This window comes from Anolis carolinensis, chromosome 4 (genome assembly GCF_035594765.1).
Source record: "Anolis carolinensis isolate JA03-04 chromosome 4, rAnoCar3.1.pri, whole genome shotgun sequence".
Lineage (NCBI taxonomy): Eukaryota > Metazoa > Chordata > Lepidosauria > Squamata > Dactyloidae > Anolis > Anolis carolinensis.
The window spans coordinates 65,240,043-65,261,210 of NC_085844.1; the positions used below are offsets into that span (position 1 = coordinate 65,240,043).

At 40.1% G+C, this 21,168-nt stretch overlaps 1 protein-coding gene across 3 annotated transcripts in view; it reads left to right on the plus strand.

The window, feature by feature from the left end:
* Positions 1–21,168, plus strand: part of LOC100554550 (cadherin-7) — a 153,937-nt gene that overhangs the window by 115,450 nt on the left and 17,319 nt on the right. For 2 of the 3 annotated variants that reach the window (XM_003219711.4, XM_062980566.1), the window contains 4 exons: positions 10,439–10,575; positions 11,103–11,224; positions 13,052–13,169; positions 16,487–16,738. In XM_003219711.4, the coding sequence (XP_003219759.1) occupies positions 10,439–10,575; positions 11,103–11,224; positions 13,052–13,169; positions 16,487–16,738 (629 nt within the window). The remainder of the gene's footprint in view (positions 1–10,438; positions 10,576–11,102; positions 11,225–13,051; positions 13,170–16,486; positions 16,739–21,168) is intronic. The other variant, XM_062980564.1, reaches the window with a different exon arrangement.

Consider the following 21,168-nt stretch of genomic DNA (forward strand, 5'->3'; position numbering starts at 1 on the left):
TTCTTTTTATAAGGGTTAATAGTTAACTGCTGCCCTGAATTCCATTTTCAGAGAAAAACGTGATATAAAAATAAATATTTTTGCTTTGATTTGTGTGGATGTTTCTTTTAAGTCTAGTATACCCAAGATGCAGAAACAGTTAAAACATAGAATGGTGTGTGTTGCATGTGGAAGGGAAGACAATGTTTTGTGTACTTCGCAAATGAATAATACATATGGAATATCTAAATCAAGGCCCCATGAGACTAATGTCTAAAATCATTGTTTATGTTATAAATGCACATAGTCTTTGTTTACTTCTTGTATTTCGCAAAAGCTTGGCACCTTGATAAAGAAAAATCAGCACTGTAGAACTTATAATATTGTTTGCTATTCCCACTTATTATAGGCTTTTCACACTTAGTTATTATGAGCTTAGATTTAATACCTAATTCTGTGGTTACTGTATACATTAGCAATTAAGTAGCCCTCTTCCGATTTAAATTTTTATTTTGCAACGATGATTCTTGACCTTTTCTTTACCAGGGATCCTCTTTGAATAGTTCTTGTTGTCATGGCCTGCTGAAGATTTAAAATTCTAAAGTGCATCAAATATTTATTAAATGTTGCTAATCAGAGGTCTTCAGATTATGAAAAAGGAAGAAATTACTAAATACGCACATTCCTGTCTTAATATTTTTCATAGAATCATAGAATAGTAGAGTTGGAAGAGACCTCATGGGCCATCCAGTCCAACCCCCTCCCACGAAGCAGGAAATCGCATTCAAAGCACCCCCGACAGATGGCCATCCAGCCTCTGTTTAAAAGCCTCCAAAGAAGGAGCCTCCACCACAGTCCGGGGGAGAGAGTTCCACTGCTGAACAGCCCTCACTGGGAGGAAGTTCTTCCTAATGTTCAGGTGGAATCTCCTTTCCTGTAGTTTGAAGCCATTGTTCCATGTCCTAGTCTGGAGGGCAGCAGAAAACAAGCTTGCTCCCTCCTCCCTATGACTTCCCCTCACATATTTGTACATGGCTATCATGTCTCCTCTCAGCCTTCTCTTCTGCAGGCTAAACATGCCCAGTTCTTTAAGCCTCTCCTCATAGGGCTTGTTCTCCAGACCTTTGATCATTTTAGTTGCCCTCCTCTGGACGCTTTCCAGCTTGTCAACATCTCCCTTCAACTGCGGTGCCCAGAATTGGACACAGTATTCCAGGTGTGGTCTGACCAAGGCAGAATAGAGGGGTAGCATGACTTCCCTGGATCTAGACGCTATTCCCCTATTGATGCAGGCCAGAATCCCGTTGGCTTTCTTAGCCACCGCATCACATTGCTGGCTCATGTTTAACATGTTGTCCACAAGGACTCCAAGATCTTTTTCACATGTACTGCTGTCTAGCCAGGTGTCCCCCATTCTGTATCTTTGCATTCCATTTTTTCTGCCGAAGTGAAGTATCTTGCATTTGTCCCTGTTGAACTTCATTTTGTTAGTTTCGGCCCATCTTTCTAGTCTGTCAGGATCGTTTTGAATTCTCCTCCTGTCTTCTGGAGTATTTTATTGGAAGGACACCATACAAATATTAGTACTACTACTATGACATTAGTGGGCATAACATTTGCAGAGTTGATTATTGGTATTTATGGATTTAATTAATATGCTCTAAGAATCTCTTGGTCCTCCAGTGCAATTCTATGGTTAACTTCCACTGGAAGTTGATCATAAATTGTGCCGGAAAACCTTGTGATTCCTAGAAAGCAAAGACAGGGTTATGAGAGGGCACATACAAAAACACACTGGTATCTCCTCCAGCCCTGCAGGGAGTGGGAAGGAGAGGCATGGATTAGGAAGAAGAGATGTCACTACTGCCCGTAGGAGTTTAAGAAATTGAAAGGAGGTAACAAAGGAGAGATTGCTAAAAAGAGAAGATGAGAGCAATATTAATGAAGATTACAATCCTGAAAAAAGGAAGAAAAAGGAATTGGGGCGGGAGAGCAGTTGGGTCCCTTGTTAATTTTTTCCTGACGCAGTGTGCTGCTGTTGCAAGAGACAAGACCTAGTCCAGCACTCAGTCAACTACACCATATTAGTTGATGACATTTTGTTAAGTCAATAATTAGTTGATTTTTCTGAAAATTACAGATCTTGAAAAACTAATATTCTCAACTGATTTTTGTACAGTGCTTTCCAGCTTGAACAATGACAGTTGATTAGGGCATCTGAGAACTGGACAGAATTTTAATTCCAACTGCATGGTCCTGGCAGAATTGACTATGTTGACATATGTGACAGACAATGTCTCTGGGGAGTTAGCCACAGAGTTAATCCAGAGCAATACATTTCTGACCAAATACAGCAAAAGAGGTACGAGAAAAGACATACGCAGGGGCTAAAATGAAAGCCAAATGAGTGTGCCACTATTACTGAAAGATTTCTAAATTTCTAAAAGAAAGAAGTAAAAATACAAGGGGGAGGGGGATTTCTACCAGCTCTCTCTCTCCATCTTCTAGGCTCATGCAGCTCCTTGGATGCTTAGAAATGATAGTGGCTGCAGAGTCCATCCCAAGAAGTCCATCCCAAGAAGTTAGGAATCAAACTGCTGCCATCAGTATATTTATTAATAAACACTAGAATCAAAAGAGATCACATGGGTCATTTAGTCCAACCCCCTGCAATGCAGAAAAAGCACCAAAGTACCCCTCACAGATGGCCATCCAGCCTCTGTTTAAAAGCCAAAGAAGGAGCTTCCACCATACCGTATTTTCCGGTATATAAGATGAATTTTTAACCCAGAAAAATCTTCGCAAAAATCAGGGGTCGTCTTATATGCTATGTATAAGACAAGAAGAGCAGCATGCAGCAGATTTGGAGGCTGGGCAGGAAGAGGGAGGAAGGATGGAGACAGTGGGAGGATGGGAGGGAACATGGCCAGGCAGCCTGAAAAATTCACAGTAAGTCAGTGATTTCGGCCATGAAAGCCTTCCAGTGATGAACGCCCACCCCTGATCTCTATGGCAACCCCTCCCCCAACTAGACATCGAGGCGCTAACCAGCCTTTCCTTGCCTGCGGCCCGGAACTAAGGCAAGGAGGTGGCGGAAGAAGCGGCAGAGGAGGTGGGGGTTCCAGGGCAGGAGGTGGCGCAATGGCGGAGGAGCCGACTCCCTTAACCTCTTGCCAGGCTCGGCGAGTGGTGCAACCCGGGCGAGGAGTATGCCACGAGGCCAGGCTGCACAGTACTACCTCCTTTGTGTGGCTTTCGCCACATGCTAGGCTCTGCGGGTGGTGGGAACTGGGCGAGAGGCAGGGGCGGTTCAACCGCGAGGCAAATTAGGCAATTGCCTGTGGCGCTATCCTCTAGGGGGCACAGTTGAGGCGCTCCTGTGTGCGCACCCCCCACCTCCTCCCAGGGTCACTCCGCTCGCCTTCGGCCGTGGGCCCGCCTTACACTTGAAAATTACCTAGGGCCGGCCCTGGCGAAAGGTTTTCCATCAGGCTGCATGGTACTGCCTCCCTCACTTGGCTTTCACCACTGTTATTCCAGGTAAGGTCTCATCAAAACAGAATAGAAGGACACCATTACTTCCCTTGATCTAGACACAATGCTTCTTTTGATGCAACCCAAACTCCTATTGACTTTTTTTAGCTGCTGCATCACATGGTTGACTCATGCTCAACTTGTTGTCTACTAAACTTCAAGATCTTTTTCACATGTACTTTTGTTGAGCCAGGTGTCACCATCCTTTATCTATGCATTTTATTTTTCTGCCTAAGTATTAGTTTTGGCCCAATCTGTTAAAGTTGTTTTGAAATCCTGATCCTGTCTTCTGGAGTATTAGCTATCCCAATTTGGTGTTGTTTGCAAACTTGATAAGCACGCCCTCTAAACCTTCATCGAAGTCATTAATAAAGATGTTGAACAGCACTGGGCCTGGAACAGAACCCTGCAGCACTCACTAGTCACTTCTTATGCTACATCCACAACATTCCCTGCATCTACCAAACTTTTAACTCTATCAAATAGAGATAAGATTAGTCTGGCATGACTTCATGTTGACTTTTAGTGATGACAGCATTCTTCTCTAAGTGATTACAGACAAACTGCCCCCTTAATTACCTGCCCCAGAATCTTTCCTGGGATTGATGACAGGCTGAATGGACAGTAATTGTTGGGTCCTCTTTTTTTCCCTTCTTGAAGATAAGGACAACGTTTGCCCTCTTCCAGTCTGCTGGAACTTCTGTTCTCCAGGAATTCTCAAAAATTATTGCCAGTGGTTCTGAAATGATTTCTGCTAGTTCCTTCAGTACCCTTACTCTTGGATACAGTTAATCTGGCCCTGAAGACTGGAATTCATTTAGACTAGCCCAGGTATTCATTGATTACTTCTTTACCAATTTTGGGTTGCATTTCCCCTGTTGCCTCGTTAGCTTCAAATTGCTCAGGTTGAACATCGATTTTCCTTTGAGAGAAGACTGAGGCAAAGAAGGCCTTTACCCTATTCCCTGCTAGTATTCCACCACTGTATCCACACAAAGGCCCTATTGTTTCTTTTTTTTCTACTGCCATAACCAAAGAACTTATTTTTATTGTTTTAATCTCTTTGGCAAGCCATTTTGTGCTTTTAGCCTTTCAAATCTTTTCCTTACATTTGTTGATTAATCGTTTGAATTCCTCTTTTGCGGTTTCTTTAGACTTCTTACATTTTTCTACTTGTTGGCACTGTTTTCAGTTGTGCCTTCAGTTTCTCACTTTTAAGAAACTCATCCATTATTAACTTTTCTTCTCTTTTAGTATTCCTAAAATGCTTTTAACTGGTTAGCAGCATTGAAAATGATTTAATGATTTGACTATTCTTAATATACAAACCGGTATTGTTATCAGCGTCCTTTCCCATGTGCCAGTGTACTCCACCATTTCAGCAAACAGCCCTGTTTCTACCAATTACCTGCATTCAGCAAGTTACGCTTGGTTTTTAGATTGGCATAGAATACTCAGATGGCAGAAAAAAGGGGAAATAGGTCAAAATAAGAAAGAGGTCACTTGGACAAGCTTTTGCATTTTATCCTCAAAGGTGCTTTGCAAGGACCTAGGTTCAGTTAAGATCCATGCCAGGCAGAATCTAATAAATTGCTTTTTTTCAGTCAGGTGGTTGGTTCACCTGGGCAGTATTGTCATGGTATTGTGCACTTTGCTGTACACGTAAACTATGTCCTCTTCCTTGATATTGATTCATATACTAAGTATATTTTTGTCTAGCAACATTCTCTTAGACAAAGGAAAATGCAGAGCCTGATCAACCACAGATCACAAAAAGGGAGAAAGAAGTTAAAAATTGGTCTGTTTTGAGCCTTCTTCTGCAACCTGCAGAAGAGATGTAAGTTACAAACCCTGTCCTTCCCATCCCAACATGCCATTGGGTTGAAGTTGAAATCCCACCACACTTGGCAACCTTGTCATGGAGAAGGCTGAATTAGAGGGACATATGATATGAATCCGTTGGGATTATCAGAATCTGTTATATATGCTTTTGAACATTGAAAAAGTTTCTTTTTCTAAAATTAAAGCAAGATAATGTTTGAATTTGTCATTCTTCCACTGTTACTGCATATGTTCTAACTTTATTTCTCCAAAACAAGCCCCGTGTTCTTGTTCATGGCAAATCATTGCTCTTATTTGAAAGGCAGCAGATTACAGGAGCTGTCTTCATAGACCTGTCAGTAGCTTATGACACTGTAAACCATTGCCTTCTCCTGAGAAAAACTACCACCTCACCCCTTCATAGGAAATCTGCTACAAAACAGGAGCTTTTTTGTTGAATTCCAGGGTCAGAGAAGCAGATGGCGAAAACAGAAGACCGGCTTCCCTCGGGAGTGTGCTTGCTCCATCAATGTTTAACATTTACACAAATGACCAGCCACTGCCAGAAGGGACAGAGAGTTTCATCTATGCTGATGATTGTGCCATCACCGCCCAAGGAGGGAGCTTTGAAATGGTTGAACAGAAGCTCTTCGAAGCTTTAGGTGCTCTTACTGCCTATTACAGGGAAAACCAGCTGATCCCTAATCCATCTAAAACACAGACATGTACTTTCCACCTTAAGAACAGACAAGCATCTCGATCTCTGAGAATTACCTGGGAAGGAATCCCACTGGAACACTGTAGCACACCAAAATACTTGGGAATTACCCTGGACCGTGCTCTGACTTACAAGAAGCACTGCTTTACTATCAAGCAAAAAGTGGGTGCTAGAAATAACATCGTGCGAAAACTGACTGTTACACGCTGGGGATCACAACCTGACACAGTGAAGACATCTGTTTTGCTGTTCTGTTGTTGAATACGGATGCCCAATGTGGAATACATCTCGCCATGTTAAAACAGTGGATGTGGACTCTTAATGAGACATGCCGCATTATCATAGGATGTCGACATCCTACACCACTGGAGAAATTATACTGCTTAACCGGCATTACACCACCTGACATCCGCCGGAAAGTAGCAGCCAACAATGAAAGGACCAAGGCATTGACATCTCCGGCCCATCCCCTGTTCGGATATCAGCCAGCACGCCAACGCCTTAAATCAAGAAATAGCTTTCTAAGATCTACAGAGATACTCGCAGGAACACCTCAGCAAGCGAGAGCCCAAAAGTAGCAGGCTAAAACCCGGAACCTTAATCAGTAGCTGACGCCAGATGAGAGACTCCCCCCTGGGCACACAGAAGACTGGGCAACTTGGAAGGCTGTGCTCTGGCACCACGAGATGCAGAGCTAACCTTAAGAAATGGGGCTATAAAGTGGAGTCCGCAACATGCGACTGTGGAGAAGAGCAAACCACAGACCACCTACTGCAATGCATTCTGAGCCCTGCTACATGCATAATGAAGAACCTTCTAACAGCAACACCAGAGGCACTCCAAGTGGCCAGCTACTGGACAAAAGACATTTAGTATTAATGCCAAGTTTTTTTTCTTAAAAAAAATCTCTATGTTTGCAAATCCATTACAACTTGTACCCTTGGTTCGCTTCTGACATGGGAAATAAATAATTGCTCTTATTTTGCTCCTGTTTTATTTTTCCTCTTGAGGCATTCAATTAATATTCTTGTGTATATACAGGATTGGCCAAAAGTCACAAAGGGGTTTCAATATTTAATAACGCCTTAATTTTTTGTTTTTAATTTATACTACTGTATCAGCATATATAGTACATCTAGGAAATAAAATTATTTTACATGTATATATCTTTTAAAACATTTTCAAAAAGTTATGAAAACATCAGACACTTTTGAGACTTTTGGCCCACCCTGTACATACATGTATTGCAGTTGCTGTTTTTGGATTCCCCCACTTAAATATCCAGATACTAGAGGCAAACTCATCTACACTCTAATGCATTTGTTTACGTGAATGCCCATGCAGAATCTAGTCTGCTACCTGCTATATAGGAAAGCTATTTTATGTTTTGTTCTGTTTTAGTATAATAGCTCTCTCTTTATTTGCTTTTCAATTTGTGACTAGACCTTGCCTGCAGCTACTTCTTTCTTTGTTTTCTAAACAAAAATATCCAGTACACTGCATGCTTACCTATGACCCTGTCAAAGTACTGAATGCTGCTGATGAGTCATGAGAATTTATTGTGAGTTAAACCATAACTATTTTGAAATTAAGCATTATTAAGTTATTAAATGAATTTAAAGCAGTATTTCATCACAAGATCAACATTTTCCTTATCACTATCATAGACATGATCATTATTCTTAAGCAATGTTATTAGAGTAAGGATAGGCAATCTTGTGTCTCTAGATATTTTAAACTATGACTCCCATAACCCCCATAGTCAATGTTCAGGGATTCTGGTGAGAATTAGTTTGCCTGCAGCTATGTTAATGTATATAGCAGCATATTGAACTGAAGCCAAACTAAGGGTGAATCTACACCCACAAAATAATTTGTCTTTACTTCAATGCCGGTGCTGTTGGAACACAAGAAGTTCCTCTATTTTCAATGTGAAAGTACTTATTTTAGATGCCTGAGGTCTTTCACATGGTAAGAAAAAAAAGTACACAAGGACATAACAGGAAGTGCCCTTTTGTACAATGTGAAGAAATGTGTGGTTATCAATACTGAATTGCAGTCAGATCATAATGGACACATACGATGTTGGTAGGGTTACTTTGGGGGAGGATACTGAGCATTGGAGCTTGGATATTACCCTGGTCTAGATTCAGCCTAAGTCCCATTTTAGTCCTATTTGACACACATGGTGTTTGACTTAACCATGATCAACGTGGTCCTTTAATATCATCAGGACTAAAATTTGTCTTCCTCAATATGTATGCAACTTACAGTGTTCAAACACTTAAATAATTAGTGAACATAGTACCCTTTTCCCAAGAAACTAACATTCCAAGAGAAACAGTGGGCATTATAGAAAGACAAATTAAGGAAGAGACAAAGGAAATGTGGAAGAGTGCTTTAAGCAATATAACCAGGAGTGCTTCTGAAAGAACGTGCTGTCCCTATGTTCATTTGTGAAATGTTGAAGGGCATAAATATCCTGAAATCAGAAGAGATGGTAGGAGAAAATCTAGCTGTGGCTGGCCAGGCCAAGGAAAGTGTCTTTTTCTGCATTCCAGAGTTGCTGAATGTAGATGTATTTGATATTCCTTTAAACAAAATGATGAATCGTTCTTCATTTCCTGAAACATAAAAGCACTGTTGATTCAGGAAATCATTGTAGTGGATTCTATGCGAAAGAATCTTATGAAGGCCGTCCATCTGGGAATAATACAGTAAAGTACAAACAAGCAAACTCTTATATTCAGAATTAATACTGTTTGATCTATCTGTCAATGTACACCTTCTAAATGTGTTTTAGCTCCTTTTAATTTGGGAGAAAGGACTTCTAGAGAAAGAAGAAGCACTTCATGTGAATAGAGCATAATTGAGAACAGCTTGTCCTTGGCATTTTGCAAGTAGTGGTATTTACATCCTTAAACATGTTCCCACGCCATTGTACTTGAGTTCCCATCAGTTGCTATGAAAAATATATCTTTTGCCACCTCATCTCTACTGTTTTTGTGTAGTTTCATTGGTCAAGAAGGTGAACATTCTAACCTTCACTTTCTAGCTTGTAAAGGCTTTATAATCTGTCCATCTCTCTGTTTCTATATCTATTTAATACTAAAGTATTGTGTATGTGCCTATGTGTGTTTGAAATTTTTCCCCCTTCCATAGGGAGCAAGGAACTTTTCAAAATGTGTACATCTCGATTGTGGGTAGTTTCAGTCAAGTGGAGTCATTTTCCACATCTTATACCTATGGCATGATAGGTTGTTTGGCTTTTCTTTGGCATTACTTCATTGTTACTACCCCAGGGAAGCTTTACCACCACCACCACTTTATGTAGCGAGTGCCAAAATCAACACTTCTTTTGGAAGCAGCAATAATAACAAAAAAAACCCATTTTTTAAAATATATGTAAATAAAAAGAAGTCCTCAAATATGAAAAAAATCACAATGTGACAAAAAAACCCACCTTTTAATCTTGCTCAGTAGGAAGAAAATATAATCTTCCTCCTTCTACATTGCACAATAATGAAATAAGCAAAGTTTTATATCTCCGGGTAATGAAATGACTTTGATTATGATGGCAGGTAGATGGCTTAAAGCTGTCATTGAACCCCTGTTGATCACATTCAGTTGCTCACAATCTGGCCTTCTGGTGAATGGTGTATGTCAGTCAACAATTTCTAACAAATATAAAAGTGCATAGCCACTTTTAAAAAGAGTAACGAAATGGCCAGAAGATGGACAGCTTGTTCCTTATTCACAGTTTATTTTCTCTTTGAGGTTTTCTCCCTGCTGAATACAGCTTGGAGGATCAAAATAGTGTCTATTTAAGCCAAAGAAGCTCAGTGACATGAGCCTGTGTTTGTGTGATGACAATATGGCCCAAGGAGCAAATGTGGCAATATGTAATCCCTGACGTACTCTACAGTTTTCTTATCTAACCCAGGGGGCTCTTCTGCCTGCAACAAGAAGTTCTGTATCTCAACAGTGTAAGCTCTGTTGGGAACTGCATGACATTGATATGGCCAGGTGGCACACTTCCAAATCTATTGCACATTAAAGTTGGATTCAGAAGGAGAGTCTTCCAAAAATAAATGAATGGCCAGCCTAGGAATAAAGAACAAAGATAGGGAGGAAATACCTGTGACCTCATTGAGGAATATATTATGAAAAGCAGGAACTGAGCCAGTTTCCCTCAGTTCTATGTATTTTGCAGAAGTAAATGGCTCTGCAGATCACACTCTTTGTCCTACAAAAGCATTAATGTTTGGATTTTTGATTAAAAGGGGAATGCAAAGCAGAAAGTATCTTTACACCTAAATGTGAAATCAATACACAATTTTTAACAAAATGAAATTATTACAAAGTTTGCTTTCATCTTTTATACAGGTACTCAATAGATCGAAACACAGACCTAGAGAGGTATTTCAACATTGATGCCAACAGTGGAGTCATTACCACTGCAAAGCCCTTGGATAGGGAAACAAATGCTGTGCACAATATCACTGTCTTGGCTATGGAAAGTCGTAAGTTGCCATTTCAAAGATGTTGTAACTTTTCAAAGTGTTGATTTTCATTGTGCTGTCTACTGACCAATACTTAAACAAATACTTTGCATATAACAAGGGTGGGAAAACAATAACCAGTGGACTTTTTGTTAAATGATTCAGTGTGTCTATTCTAGTTTAAACCCACTGGTGGATTTGGACTAAAATATGTAAAATATGTCCATGTAACCAGTGCAACAGAGATTTCAGTGTCGTTTGGCTTTATTATGCTTTGGTAAAGTAAATGGAAGTAACAAGAGGCGTTACCCGTATATATATTCCTTTCTCTTACATATCCATAATGGAACAAAATAAGTAAAATGGGACAGGGTACCTGGCCTCATCAAACTCAGTAACTCTTTTATTGCTTTCATTTTCCTTGCCTTTACCATGACCAAAATCCCAGTGACAGTATCATTTTGCTCCCTCTGATATACAGGACATTTGAAATACTTGTAGAATCAGTTCATTAAGATCTAATGTTTAGCTGTTGTTTTTTGTAACAGAAAACCCCTCACAAATTGGGAGAGGATATGTAGCCATCACTATTCTTGACATCAATGACAACGCTCCAGAGTTTGCCATGGATTATGAAACTACTGTCTGTGAAAATGCAGAACCTGGCCAGGTGTAGATTTATATTCCTAACAGCTTGATGATATTTTATGCACAGCAGTAATTTGATTTACAATGATGCCGCTTTTAGGATAAAATATAATCAGTTTATTGCAGTAAAAATGACATGTTGATTTGAAGCTAAACTAAACATTAACTAGAACCATCACCATATAAGAACCCATAGGAAAACTGCACAGGTAAATTTACACTGAATATCTTTAAAGATCTTTTAGACTTTCTAGTCTGTGGAAATACCAAATTTTCATTCTTCCAGCTATCTTATTTCAGCAAAACAAAAAGGTATTAGATAAGAAATATCTGGAATTTCAAAGGTTAGTTAAACAATTACATAAGGATTTTATGTCTGATTCTATAAACAATCTTCACTCTCAACTGCCTTCTAGAGTAACCAATCTCACTCGTTTCCTATAGCCAGACTAAAACATTCTTTGAAGTTTAGTCCATGTCAGATATAACCAAGGTTTTCAGTGATACTGAATCTTTCATTATTCAAGTAATTATTGCATTTTAAAAATATATTTATTCAATGAACTCAGAACATTATTATTTTTAGCAATAAATTTGTAACATAAATGAAATTCTATTACCAGACTGGTTCATGGATATAAGCCCTCCACTCCAAGAGCCAGAAATTGTCAATGCAGCCAATTCCCATGGAGATGTCAATTTTTTTGAGTGAGTCTCTCTTTTTAGAAGCTATGTTCTTGGCTGCTATTATTTCATATTTTTTCCAAGGCTATATGATCAGACAGCATGTTATCAGGTCTGCCACTACCATGATCTACAAATCAGTTAACTGAGTGCAGAATTAATTCATATTCTTAAAACCAAGCACACCAGTGTAACCATTGGGTCAGACTTGATCTGTCTTCATGACACCATAGCAGGAAAAAGTTGACAGAACTTGTTATTGAACTCAGGGCCGGTTCTTAATGGAGGCCCATGAAACCGCCGCTTCGGGTGCAGCCCTTGCTGGGCGTTCTCGAAGCGGTGGCAGCGGCGACCATTGGGTCGCTCACCGCGGAACAAGGAAGTCCTTGCTATTCTCGCGAGATCTTGCAGAAATCTCATGAGAATAGCAAGTACTCCCTTGTTCCATGGCGAGCGACCCAATGGTCGCCGCCGCCACTACCGCCGGTAAGTTGGGGGGGGCGTTATTTGGGGGGGGGCAGCCCTAGGTTTGCGTACATACTGAAAAAAACCAGGGCCGCTCCTGATTGAACTATAACTATCAGAGAAGACTAGTCAGATACCCACCTCAATTTTCCCATCCTCCCCTCCTGACAGAAAAGTTTTTGAGAAGACCAAATGCCCAGAGCTAGCATTTTCCCAGGAATCTGATGCTGGGAAATGGCAACAAGGACAAGAGATCCTGTGTTACATGACCTTCTGAAAGCTCATTTAATTGTACTGTTGCTTTTGGAGGCAGTGGAGGACATTGCGGAGAACACAGTCTCATAAGTATCTTGGGGAAAAAAATGAAATCATATTCTGCCATGTGCCTGAACTTAGCAAGATTTTTTCAGATGCAACAACTATGGCTGCATACACTGTAGAATTAATCCTGTTCAACACCACATTTACTGCCATGGCTCAATGCTGTGGAATGACATAGTTTCATAAAGCACTAATACTATTTGACAGGGAAAGCTGAAGACCTTGTAAGACCACAGCTCCCACAATTAACTAGCATTGACCCATGGCAGTTAGAGTGGTGTCAAAAAGCATTAACTCCCTCATTGTTAAATCCACACACATTTATCTTGTAACTGAAATGCAAAATAAAATAATATAAAGGCAAATCATTTGTTCCTAGGTAATTCAAAGAATAAGCGCTGTTGACAAAGATGATCCTCCTAGTGGCCATCAGTTTTCCTTCAGTTTGGCAGGAGAGGCAGCAAATAACCACAATTTTACATTGCAAGATAATAAAGGTAAGGCTCCGATTGTGGTTGGTAACCCAAGGGCATACCAGTGCTCTTATGTCTTCAGACAAGTAATACTGATTGTTATCTAGAGTAGCTTCTTTGACAGAAAGAGCATTAATTAAGAGCAATTGGACCTCAAAGTATTCTTTATGTATAGATTATCTGTCAGGAGAAAGAAACTGCTTTTTAAATCATTTCAGACCATGAGCCGAACAGTTGGGCATCAGATCCATTCCCAAACTGATTTTTTTTCTCTTTCTATTTTTATAGGTCTTTATCTAAATTAGATTGTTCCTCAGGGCAGCTTGTTTGATTAATGTCACTCAGGAAATACAGAAATGAACCCTTGAAACACATGGCAGAGTTTCTGGGCTCTGAGAAAACAACTTTTCCCATCATATCATCTGTTGCTAAAATGCTTTGGAGATGAAAGCTTAGGAATCAGCTTTCCTTGGTTGTTAATATTATTTCGCTGTTCTACACAGAACCACATTTCACCAATAGAGAAAGTTCTGTGTTGAACCAGGACGCTGGAAAAATCCGGGGGGGGGGGGGGGTGTTGTTTAACCATTTTTAAATGTGAGAGAAAAAATGAAGCTATTTTGCTTTTCTTAAGGAACACTCATGTCTAAGCCCTTATTTGGTGCATGACCTAGTTTTGGGCATTTTAAAGGAGTTGCGTGTTTGTGACATGTGAAGGATTACTGGGATGGCCCATCTCCAAGACTGCAATGATAAGCTTTTATCCTCCTACCAATTCAGAATGCATTTCCTTTTTTCCTTTTGCAGATGCATAAATTGCTCTCTGATTCTCTATATAGTGTTGTGACTGACCATGTGTTTCCTGCTAAATTGTTCCTTTTCCCATAGGCCTTCTGTTGCATCTCACTGAATTTTATATATCAAAGTTTGATTTCTCTAAAAGTACTGAAAGACAATATTTTCTTGTACTTTTGGATTAATATGCAAAACGGTCATTCTGCATTTTGGAAACAATCATTTGTGCTTTGGTGGTATAATTGCCTTATGATCCAAGTAGAGGGGGGATCTTAGCCCATCACTTTATCATGAACTATTGCCCCTGCTCACCTATCTTAGACTAGTAGCTACCTTTGCAACTAGGACATTTCATTAAGCTTCATTCATTCATGAAGTGCAAAAAAAGCAAATTCAAGCTTACTATAAATCATACCTGAATTTAAGAGAAATGTAGGGTTACCAACACTGTTTCCTTCATGCCTCCTGAAATGGAAGTGTCACAAGGAGACGATACCAAACAGGCAGAGATTTGTTGATTCCTCTCCAAACACACTTATTCTTCCCTAAAAATGCCCTCTAGATCCTAGTTCAGCCTGGCTCAAAAACTATTTTTTTTTTATTTAAAGGAAAATTGGAGGGAGAGTTGAAAACCTACCCTTCTTGCCTGCTGACTCTAAAAGTGCCATCCATGCCTGTATTCCCTTTTAGTTAGAAATATACTGTATTTCTAAGTAACACAGTATTCTAGGTACAAGACAAAACCAGTGTTTCCTTTTCCTACAAGAGGGAATGAACGAGTAAAAGCCAAGAAGTTTCCCTCCGCAAGGTTATGAGTATTTCTAAAGGAGGATGGAGAGAGAGGAGAAGGAGGAGGAAGAGGAGGAGGATATATTTTTGATGTATTTCAAGCTTTACATATCACCCCTTCACAGGGAATAACAATAAATAAAAATGAGTGAAATAAGATTGTTTAAAGTATGCACAGGTGATGTGTTAGAGCGAGAGCATAACACAGTAATGAAATAGTAAAACTGATAGATTTTTTTTTAAAAAAATCTATTTTCTATATTTTCATCCATCACCAGTCTGTTAATCATTAGTTTAATTATTTGTCCTGACACTAAATACTGAAAATAAGTTGTAACCACTATATTTGCTTGATTCACATATCACATTTAAAACTAGTTTCCATTTGCTTATTTCTGAATTTCTCCTTTTTTAAAAAAAATGCCATTTTTATTTAAAGGAGAAATTGTTGTGTACAACATTCAGAATTTGTCTTTGTAATTTAGTTATACTTTTTTGAAAAAATGGCCTAATGCTACTAGGCTCAGCCATAGTGAATATCCTCTTGAATACACAGATGTATTTCCTACATTTTGAACTAAACTATTCTTAATGCCTACAAGTGTTCTCTTTCTGAATGGTTGAATATTTATTATACTAAGAAACCACGTTGTTAGGTTTTTGTTTGAAAAATCTAAGAAGTATAAGCAAAGTATAGATTGTTTTTGTTTGAAAAATCCAAAAAAAAATAAGCAAAGTATAGATTTCCTCTCTGATGTGATGATCACTTTGTTAACATCCACAAATATGAACCTGTAAATTGGGGTTGCCCAAAGTGTGGACTGCATGTCACATGTGGCCCACATACTCAAAAGTGCAACTCTCAAGCCTGACAGCCCTCATCCCACTGCAAAGTGAAAAGACCCCCAATACAGTCAGTAACACTTGCCATACCTTGACACAGTATAGCCTCCCTTTGCAGCAGCAAACACGTGTGCAGTTGCTGCCATCCTCTCCTTCCATTCCCTGCAATCACTCCAGTATTCACTTAAAATCTCATCCCACAAATGCATTCCCACCCACTCCTACCCTCCCCTTCACTGGCTCCAGTCCTGGGTTTATGCCTTGTCCCTGCAAATGTTCCCATTCTCTTCTTCCATCTTTCTAACTTACTCTTGTCCCAGTTCAAAATATCATTCCATGCAAATGTCTTCTCTCCTTTCGTCCATTACCTTCTCTTTAGTCGGGGTTCAAATCAATTGCTCAGTAAATTGATGCATTTATTGCTTTTAATAAACGAACAAAAAAAACTAGAATTGTCATTTGAATGAGCCCAATGATGAAAACCATAGTTGATGAGGCAGATTTTTTAAAGTATTGTGGTCTTGTCTCACGCTATTGCAATAAAATATACTGCAGTTAGATCTAAATTCTTTTGTTGGTCTCAAGGAGACTGAGTGGGAACTCGATTAAATCAACGCTTCTATAACTTTCATTGAATTATATTTCTGCTCTTTTTAGGGACTAACAATTGGATTTAGGACCTAATCTTTAGAAGGCCCAGCACTGGACTTGTTACAGCCTAGCTATGGGACTGGGTTAAGAAACTGCCAGGCTAAACAAAAACTACAAGTACTTGGGTTTTTTTTCCAGTTTCAAGTTCTGAATACTACAAGCCATTCTTTTAACTAAGATGTATATATGTGTGTGTATCTCCTGCTTACAATACTAATATAAGAAATCCTGTTTGCCTCATTCCTCTTTTTTCTTTGGTTTAGACAACACAGCATCTGTACTAACCAGGAGAAATGGATTTCGAAGGCAGGAGCAGTCGGTTTACTATTTGCCAGTCTTCATTGTGGACAGTGGCTCTCCATCATTGAGTAGCACCAACACACTCACCATCCGAGTCTGTGATTGTGATGCAGATGGCATTGCCCAAACATGTAACGCAGAGGCCTACATACTGCCAGCAGGACTTAGCACTGGAGCACTTATAGCAATCCTAGCTTGTGTTCTAACATTGCTAGGTATGTCTCTGGAGACTATTTGCTTGATGGAATTATTTTCCCATGGAACAAATGCAGTTAAGATATTTTTTAAAAATGTTTGACACATTTTTCTCCAGTGATTATAAGGAATTGTACAAGAGGTTTCACATAAGAGATATTGATGTCCGGAGTTGCTTAGCATTAGTAGATGAAGTTGCACCAGACACCTTCCAATATTTATAGTAATTAATTTCTCTTACACGGTGGGCCCTTGGTATCTGCTAGGGTTTGGTTAAAGGACATCAAAATACATGGATGCTCAAGTGCATGATACAGTGGTAAAATAGTATTCCTTATATGAAATTACAAAATCAAGGTTTGCTTTTTTCTTTTAGGGTAGTGGGGATGTTTTCAAATCATGTTTAAATCTCTGAATGCAGAATCTGAGAAAGGCTGACTGTATATCTCAGGTTTATTTGTTTTCTATTTTTGGATCACCTTTCCATTCAGTCAGCATTCTTAGCAAGGCTTATAGCATTACATATACATAAAAATAGAGTCTGGTAGAAAAAAAAGTAAAGATGAGAGCAAAAGGTTTATTGCCCTAAATTGCACAATTCAACAGATTTATTAACACATATGCTGATACAATTTCTGGATTCTAGAAGTGGCTTAATTTGAAGCATACTCTTTTGTACCCCAGAATCTATGGCTGTTGTAAAATCATATTTTTATCTGGAATTTCCTAGAATCTACTTGCATGCACAGATGCACTTGTAAAACTGTGTGTTCCATTCTTACAACCAGATTAGAAGCAATATCTGAGGCATAAGCATGCCCTGAGAGAATATTTTTAAAAGGAGATATCCAATTGATTATTGCATTTTAAAATAATTATTTGATATTTTATTTGCATTTCTAATGCATAAAGTGGTTCAGGTTACATACAGTCCTTCTGATTATAATGAACAGGTGTTTCTGTTTGCAAGGCCTCAAACTGCTCTATTTCATCTTCTCTGTAAGCAGGGATACCCCCTGACCCTGCCAGAGATAAGGGTCACGAGGTTGAAGCACCAGGTCTTTTTAACTATTAGGAATGACTATGTTTTCTACAACACCCCTAAACTTCTCCATTCCCTCTGAACATGGGTACAACCCTCAACAGTTATAGTATAATAAGAATCATCCCTGTACTGATGAAAAGCATGTGTTGATATGTGAGACTATTTTATCGTTGAAAATCAATATGAGTCGTTTTCACCGTGGAGAATATTTCTGTGCAATTTTCATCTAGTATTCACACATCTCAAAGTGTTTTGAGAAATCATTATGTGCAGAAATTCATGTGGGAGTTTTTGTGTGAAAATAGAATGTGGGTGAAGAACATGGCTTTTTTTTTTTTTTTTTGCAAAAGAAAATCCCACTTTTCTACATAGCCATATGTTGTGTTTGTACATGTGTGTGCACAAAGTTGCAGGATTTTGTAGGGTTTTTTGTGTCCCAGATTTGTGACCTTGGCATAATCTTGCACCAAAAAATGAGTTGTGTGAAAATAGTGTTTTCATATTTATTTATTTTTTAAAAACTTCCATGTACATTTGGCTCTCAGATTCTGGGTGTAAGATCCTTAGGAAGATGGAAGAACCACAAATATCTCTAGGCTTCTCATATTCCCTCTTTCACTCACTCTGTCGGGAAGAGAGGAACGGCATGGGAGTGCAGGGGTTGGGTGGATGGCTGGTGTGATAAAATGAGTGGAATAGGAACAGTAGCAAAAAAAAAAAAACAGGTCAAGGCAACACCAGCTTTTCTTGTGGCAGGTCTGAACTTAAAAGAGTATGACAGGCCTGTCCTTGTCTTCACCCACCTCGTCTCTCTTCCCTGCCCCATTCCACAACTTGCCCCTCTGTCTGTCCTGGAGACTCACATGCCATCTGCCCAGCTCTATTTTGTCCGTATATGCCTGTATACAACAAGCAAGGTAAATCTAGCTTGCTTGCCGACTCATTTAAGGCTAGACTCACTGAGGCTGCCACAGCTGCTACAACTCTGTCCCACTGCCCTTGCTTTCCTGTTGCAACCTCTGCTACCATCCTGCCTTCCTCCTCCACTCTCTTCTCTCCCCTCTTCCCATCTTGTTGCATCTGTCCATCTCAGAGACCCACATACCACCAATCCTCACTTCTCACACTTCCCCATTCCATCTCCTCTCTTCTCACCTAAGTAAAGGAATGCATGCACCCTTCCTCTTCCTGTTCCTGCATCTTCTTCTCCCCTCCTACCTGAATGAGGGAATTTGTATTCTCTTCTTCCTTCCCCTTCCATTTGAGTGAGTGAGCAAGGGAATACAGCATTGGAAACATCTTTCCTCCCGTCTTTGTCTCCCAGTGACTATTGCTAAAACTGTATTTATCATCTCATCACCATACCCAGAAATTTTGGATTTATTTTGCTATTCACACTTACAGTCTGCCCTCAAATGTCTGTTCTTAGACAGTTCACTCCATGCATTTGAAAACTTAGATTTAGTGTGTGAAAGCTTATGCTACCAACATCTTTCTCTCAGATAGTCTCTAATGTATTACAAGATGCCTTTGCATACTGATATTCCAGACTAGTATAGCTATGTCTTTGAATACTAAGAACAATGAGATGTCTTAAAACAGGTGTAAAATTGCAGGTGAAATGTATGTATGAAAAGTCCGTTAACAAATACTGATGGCAGTTGTGAGGATAGATAGTTAAAACGGAATAAGACTACTTGCCCTTCTACGCTGCCCTAAATCCCATGATCCAATTTTCTCTGGATTAATTTGACACCTGCAAAGATCTGGTCTCGATCTTTGCAGGTGCTGGGCCTGTAGGGATTAACTCCCGGAACGGCATCCAGCTACCATTTCCAGTCCCCCATTTCCCTCTCTGCTAGCACCACAGGCTCCTACAGGGAGCTCTTCTGATGTGCAAAAATGACCTATGGGGGGGGGGGGATTTCCCGACATGCCCCTCAGCAGGCACCTCAGGTACGTTTTAAGGAGAAAATGGGGGACTAGAGGGTAGCTTTGGTTGACCTGGGATGGCATCTAGCAACACCCTGAAGGAAAGCCCAGGGCCAGATCAGCTACACCCAAGAGTACTGAAGGAACTAGCGGAAGTTATTTCAGAACCACTGGCAATTATCTTCGAGAGTTCTTGGAGAACGGGAGAAGTCCCAGCAGATTGGAGGAGGGCGAATGTGGTCCCTATCTTCAAGAAGGGAAAAAAGAATGACCCAAACAATTACCGTCCGGTCAGCCTCACATCAATACCAGGCAAAATTCTGGAAAAGATCATTAAGGAAGTGGTCTGCGAACACTTAGAAACAAATGCGGTCATTGCTAATAGTCAACACGGATTTACCAAAAACAAGTCATGCCAGACTAATCTGATCTCTTTTTTCGATAGAGTTACGAGTTGGGTCGATACAGGGAATGCTGTGGATGTAGCGTACCTGGATTTCAGTAAGGCCTTCGACAAAGTCCCCCACGACCTTCTGGCAAACAAACTAGTAAAATGTGGGCTAGACAAAACTACGGTTAGGTGGATCTGTAATTGGCTAAGCAAACGAACCCAAAGGGTGCTCACCAATGTGTCGTCTTCATCATGGAAAGAAGTGACAAGTGGAGTGCCGCAGGGCTCCGTCCTGGGCCCGGTTCTGTTCAACATCTTTATTAACGACTTAGACGAAGGGTTAGAAGGCACGATCATCAAGTTTGCAGACGACACAAAACTGGGAGGGATAGCTAACACTCCAGAAGACAGGAGCAGAATTCAAAACGATCTTGACAGACTAGAGAGATGGGCCAAAACTAACAAAATGAAGTTCAACAGGGACAAATGCAAGATACTTCACTTCGGCAGAAAAAATTGAAATCAAAGATACAGAATGGGGGACGCCTGGCTTGACAGCAGTGTGTGCGAAAAAGACCTTGGAGTCCTCGTGGACAACAAGTTAAACATGAGCCAACAATGTGATGCGGCTGCTAAAAAAGCCAATGGGATTCTGGCCTGCATCAATAGGGGAATAGTGTCTAGATCCAGGGAAGTTATGCTCCCCCTCTATTCTGCCTTGGTCAGACCACACCTGGAATACTGTGTCCAATTTTGGGCACCACAGTTGAAGGGAGATGTTGACAAGCTGGAAAGCGTCCAGAGGAGGGCGACTAAAATGATTAAGGGTCTGGAGAACAAGCCCTATGAGGAGCGGCTTAAAGAGCTGGGCATGTTTAGCCTGCAGAAGAGAAGGCTGAGAGGAGACATGATAGCCATGTACAAATATGTGAAGGGAAGTCATAGGGAAGAAGGAGCAAGCTTGTTTTCTGCTGCCCTGCAGACTAGGACACGGAACAATGGCTTCAAACTACAGGAAAGGAGATTCCACCTGAACATCAGGAAGAACTTCCTCACTGTGAGAGCTGTTCGACAGTGGAACT